Raw genomic sequence first — 6000 nt, 5'->3', positions numbered from 1 at the left:
GGAGAAATGAGTACACATACAGCAGTGGGTAAGCAACATGGTCACAAGCCAGAGGGACTGGGTTTGGCTTCAACCAACAGGCTGGAAGGATAAATCAGGGAGAACGCCAATGCTCCTACTGGCATGGTTTCTTTGTCCACATTTGTCCACTCTGGTGCAAGCTTACAGACGCATAGCTCTCTCAAAGTCCAGGCCACAGAGATTATGTGGCCCTGAACCAGCTTGATTTTTGGTTAGGTGTACAGATTGTCCTGCTCCATTAATTATAGAATTTTTTAGATTAGCTTTATTTCACATATATCCACTTCTATTTAATAACAAATTAAAAATGAACAAACATTACATATGCTATGGATTACATGGATTATAAATATATGTGATAAATGTAAATATATTTAAATTGTGTTTGAGTTAGTAGGACTAGTCTGCATTTAAAAAAATGCATATATAGGATGCATCTCTGCTACCTAGTAATAAATGTCCCATTTAGAAAAGAGAAGCATATGATGTAGAAGGTACACATTACTGCAGAAATCTGATTATATTAATGCTTTTTTCATTCATGTGAGCAATTTTATAAACTGGAAGGGGTTCCAGAACTCTGCTTGTCCCATTTTCTAGTTCCTGTATTCCCTTTGCAGATATCCCTTACCTACTTAGTACTCGTTAGCTGAGTTAACTACTATTTCTATATAAACTAGAGAGAATTTTAGAATTGAAGATTGTTTTAGCATCCTAAGGTAGCCACGTTTATAATTACTTACATTTCCTCTCTTCTGTTCATCAGATTAGCAGAAGTTGAGTTAAAATAACGTCTGCAGAGTCATAGCTACCACCTTTTAAGGTCATCAGTAGCCCTGAGGACTTAAATTAAAACTTCAAAGTCATCATTAAAATCAATTATTTTAATTGCTTAAATAGACATGTAATTGATGTAGGTGAGGGAGATCACAAGTAATTTGATGAAATTTGCAGGGTCACCCCATTGCTGGAGACAGAAAGAGCTCCAAGTGGACTGACTGAACCGAAAGAGGGCGCTCACTCAGCCTTCACTCAGCTTGGTCAAGGAGTCCAAGCAAAAGTCAAAACAAATAATAGCTCATGTTTGGAAAACATGTTGAATTACAAAAAGGAGAAGGGTCATGACGAAGTGTATGTGTACCTGCCCAAGTCAGGACATACTACTAAAAGCTGATAATCTATGAACACTGAAGTGTGACGGTCAAGTGGTCCATTATCAACACAAACAGAAATGGAAATCATTTTATTAAACTTTGTGGAGAGACCATTTGAAGAACAAGGTCAAGGTCTGGTTTTCCCAGTGGGATTTTGGTCTTCATATCTGGTGTGCACGGGCGGTGGTGAGCCTCTGGAGGTGGCTGCGGGCGGGTGGTTCTAGCACTGCAGTTCCTCCTCTGCGCGCGGGGTTTCTCCCCCCGAGCTCTGCGCGCTGGCGTGGGCCGTGGAGCTGAGCACCTCTTCAAAGCTGCCTCCGCCGTGGTTGGTTCCGCCTACTTTCGTCTGAAACCAGCAGAGATGCAAAAATGCAGTTAGTTCATTATTTCTGTAATTTTTTACAAGATCGATTCCTTTCAAGTTCAGAGATACTTTTTTTCTTGAGAGGTGATGTAAACGGATGCAGAGAAATTAGTTTCCTTTAGCGGAGTGCTAGGATGTCATTCATACTTGGGTTCTGGGATTGGATTTGAAACTCATTTTGTACAGTTTTTACAACACTCTATCTCTTCTACGTTTAAGATTCTTAATTCCTTTCAGGAGCATAACCAGATCTGTGGATTTGCACCATCCACTCACTCACCCAGACAATCAATTTAATCAAATTGTAACTGGATTTTAGACATAGTGCCCTAATTTTACAAGTGTATGAATATCTTTAAATGACTTCATCTTAGGTTTTCTACTTGAGATTTAGCCCGCAGTCTGCATTTCTGACAAATGTCTCTTGAAAAAGCAGTAGCTCAACTTAACATGATTTCTGGTCTCTGCTTTGAGATTTGGAGTTGAAGTCTTGAGCACTGGTCACTTTACAACTTCCTCCACAGCTGCCTTTATAGGAGGAATATCCCTTAAAATGCAAAGTTATGATGCTTTACGAGGCTTTCTTTTTGTGTAGGACTTGTTATTGGCTAATAAGAATAGACTCAGGAAGAAATCAATTTATAATTAAGAAATACAGTTAAATATTTTGAAAGAATCCTCCTTCAAAAGAATATCGAATGGTCCAAAATGCTTTAATGCGAGTCATTAATGGTCATGTTGGCTTTCCTTGAAGCATTGACAGTATGGAAAAACACTGAGGTAAAGAAAGGTATAGAACAGATGATGCTATTCCCAAAATGCTGTCTACACCTCAGTATCACCAAAGTGACCAATCACAAGAACATAAACCACACAGGAGAATGCATATCTACCTACAGCCTGGCCTGCCCTTTAAAACCTTAACCAGGGTTTAAAAGCATGCCAATCACTGCAAAACAAGCATACACTTTTCTCCAATTGTCACTAAAATCCCTCTCTGCCTTTTAAATTCAATTACTAAGTTGAATTTTCCCATCTGCTGGAGGTTGGGAAACTTGTTCTGGAAAGTGACAGATAATAAATATTTTAGGCTTGGGAATCACATAGTCTCTGTCAAAAATACTCAAATCAATCATGGTAGAAAGCAGCCAAAAACAATGCATAAGTAAATGAGCATGGCTGTGTTTCAGAAAAGGCTATGGAGACACGGAAATGTGAATTTCACGTAATTTAATTTTCATACATCACAAAATATTATTCTTTGATTTTTTTTTTCAACCGTTAAAAAATGTAAAAAACATTCTTTGCTTATAGGCCATTCAAAATAGGTGACCATCTAGATTTGGCCCACGAGCCTTAGTTTCTAGACCTCTGGCACAGAGCTTTGATTTTTCTCCCAATTGGTGTTAATTGTTGCATTGAAAGAAGCGGGGATGCTTTCAACTATGTGATTTTTCAGTATGCTTATTTCTTTCCTGAGAGAAACAAGATTAATCCAATGTAATGTACCTTATTAATAGTTCTCATTCTCCTCTTTATGTTATTTGTATTCCCTTTTGCAATAGAAGTCACACACAGTATTAAATTAGATGAATACCAATTACTGATGTTTCCTTTTGGGCACTGTTTCACTCTTCTCTCCTAGTTCTTGATTTCCTCACATCAAAATAGAAAGATACAGAAGGAGGGAACCGCTTTTAAATACAGCAATTTGGCAAAAGGGAAGTGGAATAAAGGGGTTTCCTAACCTTGTGGGTTTAGTGACATCATACTTCAATACCTTAGGCAAGGACCTGCGTAAGCAAAGATGTGAACAATAAACCTCTCCTGGACCCTTCCCTTCGTAATAGTTTTTCATCCAATAATTTGTCACTTTGTCCTCAAAATTATAATTGTCCTTTGCAAAAAATTTTATTTGAATTACTGAATTGGGGCTTCCTGATCTCATAATAACTGGTTGAAAAGACACAAAGAAACAAGTATAATATATCTTGCCTTTTTAAGTCAAGTTTTTCATTCAGGCCATGCAAAATGCAATGTATTCATCAAAAAGGAGGTGCACTAAAAATATGGTCTGATTAACATGGATACAGGGCGGGTGAAAGGGATGTAGTTACTTATCATTCACTGGAACATGGCAGAATATACCAAATACAATTTCATAGGAACGGATTGTGGATCTGCTCTGTTTTAGATGAAATAGAAAGTGTGCTCACTGAGGGTACAGGTGACACCAGCTGAGATGTAATCAAGTAATACATTGTTGTAATCAAGTATTTCTGCTTAAGGCAGAAGGAGTAAATTTTATGATTATGATGAACTAGGAAGTTTTTCATGGAAAGTCAATCTAGAGAATTGGGTATAACGGGAGAACAATCAGTTGGGTGCAAATGACACTGTGTGACAGCCTGTGTGAGAAGATGGCAGGAACGGACCTCGGTTCACAGCAGAACATTATTTCTAATAGAACACAAATATGAACATAATTCCCTTTAAGTGGTGGTTTAAAAATTAAGCTTAAAGCAGTATGTGAGTGAAGATGCAGCACATAGGCCTGCAAGGACTTGCACTCATCCTCACTGATTCGTGCGTCATTCCCTCAGCAGCAAACAGCCTCACAACTGAAGAAAGTTACAGAAATTTTGTAGAAGACTTAGGACACAGAAGTAAACTGTGAAGAAAATAAGCTACATAAAGAAGGGTTAAACATCATTATTCAGTCTGGAGGAAAAAAGGACTGAGAAATTTGTAATGATTGAGGAAGTGGGCGGTTTTACACAAAACCTGATTATTTGCTAGTCTCCATTGCCTGGGTGGGCAGGAAAAGAGGAAGTAGGCATTGAGCGTGACACAGAAAGTAGGTGGGATGTGAGTCTTGTTAAATCCATGGACAATCATGCAGACACAGAATCCACTTTCAGGAGGTCTTGACACAGGCTAGTATCCAGTTGGCTGAGTTAGTTTTGTGCAGGTCTGAAGGAGAAGGCAGGCTCTATACCTTTCATCCCAATGAAGCAATAAAGTAAGAGGCTGAGAGTGGGTCAAACACTTAAATCATAAAATCGTATGTGAGCTGTGAGCTTACCAGTTTCCTAAAAGCAAATGAAAATAGGTTGCTCTTTATTCTTCTTTTGCTTCTTCATAGCTCCTTCTTCTAAAGAAAACCTAAAAAGTACAACTTTTCCTATGTCAGAACTTAGACGTCTAACAAACAGCAGAATCTATTCTCTTTGGATGTATAGGGCTGAGAACCAAATGTTGAGAAATTGACTCCTAGAATTTTTTGAGGCTTTTGTTTGGAAACTAGATATTCTGGCAAGAGAAATGTCCGAGATACTGCATGTTATCCCTATTAATGGGGGCAATTTAATGGCTCCTGCTGGTCACTCAATCAGGGATTATGTTAACAAGCAGAATAGTGAAACTGCACAACTACTGTGTTTCCCAGAAAATAAGACCTAGCCGGACCATCAGCTCTAATGTGTCTTTTGGAGCAAAAATTAATATAAGACCCGGTCTTATTTTAATGTAATATAAGACCGGGTCTTATATAATTTCGAGGAAACAGAGTAGAAACTGCTGGTAAACGAAACCAGTGAAGGCATAATAAATGCTGAATAATAATTTCATTCTTGGGCCTTAAACATCTAACCACAGGCCTAGTAAAGTAGTAGATTATGTTAAAGACCCTCCCCGAAGGGGAAAGAGCTTCCAGGCCAAAATCAGTTCGAAATGAGAGCATCTCAGACCTCTAGTAAGGAGTAATTTATACTCTCACAGACCCTTCTCAGGCAGCCCATGTGAGAGTAGAGTGGTGACAGAGCATTCAGAAGTAGCTGGATAAGCATGTGCTTTTGACCTCATAAAAGGTCATATATAATCTTAATTTTCCCAGTAATACAGTAGTACAGAAATGGATTGTATTCAAAATAGTAGTAATGATTATCAAGAAATAATTACGTCATTATTTGGTGATATCTTTAAAAAATATCTTAGTAGTTTCAACGATTTTCCGTGTTTTAAAAGTTCCATCCATTTTAAGATTAGATAGATTTTAGCTTTGCTCTATTTTCCTCTGTAGACTAACTTACCTATGTGCAAACAGTAAATTCAATGAATTTTTTAGCACCTACTATGCAACAGGCATATTTTTAGTTTATACTCAGGGATCAAAAGCACTATTATAAAATAATGCATTTTGTGACTCAGCTTTATTTTCCCTGCATGATAACCAAACTGCGCTGTGCTCAGCGTGTGAAATGAGTAAACAAGTCTAGACAGTTGACAGGTAGTGGATGGCAGTTTAACACATGGAGCCAAGTGTGTTTTTGCTAGCCCATGTCCAAACCGGAGGAGCTTGAGCTGTTCCTGAGCTTTCACTTACACTCTAAATTCCGAATGCACAGCTCCTTGTGCCATCCACGTCCTCTCTCACATATCTACTTTTTGGAGAATAGCAAT

General features: G+C 38.1%; 1 protein-coding gene across 7 annotated transcripts in view; it reads right to left on the bottom strand.

Moving 5' to 3' along the window:
• Window positions 1-1249: 1249 nt before the first annotated feature.
• The window catches only part of TPD52L1 (TPD52 like 1), an 80593-nt gene continuing 75842 nt past the window's right edge, over window positions 1250-6000 (bottom strand). For 5 of the 7 annotated variants that reach the window (XM_019729490.2, XM_019729497.2, XM_074333532.1 and 2 more), the window contains one exon: window positions 1250-1521. In XM_019729490.2, the coding sequence (XP_019585049.1) occupies window positions 1396-1521 (126 nt within the window). In that variant the 3' untranslated portion in view covers window positions 1250-1395. Of the gene's footprint in view, window positions 1522-4624; window positions 4705-6000 lie in introns of those variants that run through there. The other 2 variants (XM_074333534.1, XM_074333535.1) reach the window with 1 other exon arrangement.

This window comes from Rhinolophus sinicus, linkage group LG05 (assembly GCF_036562045.2).
Source record: "Rhinolophus sinicus isolate RSC01 linkage group LG05, ASM3656204v1, whole genome shotgun sequence".
NCBI lineage: Eukaryota > Metazoa > Chordata > Mammalia > Chiroptera > Rhinolophidae > Rhinolophus > Rhinolophus sinicus.
The sequence above is the reverse complement of the archived record's forward strand: the minus strand, read 5'-3'. Positions and strand labels throughout refer to the sequence as shown.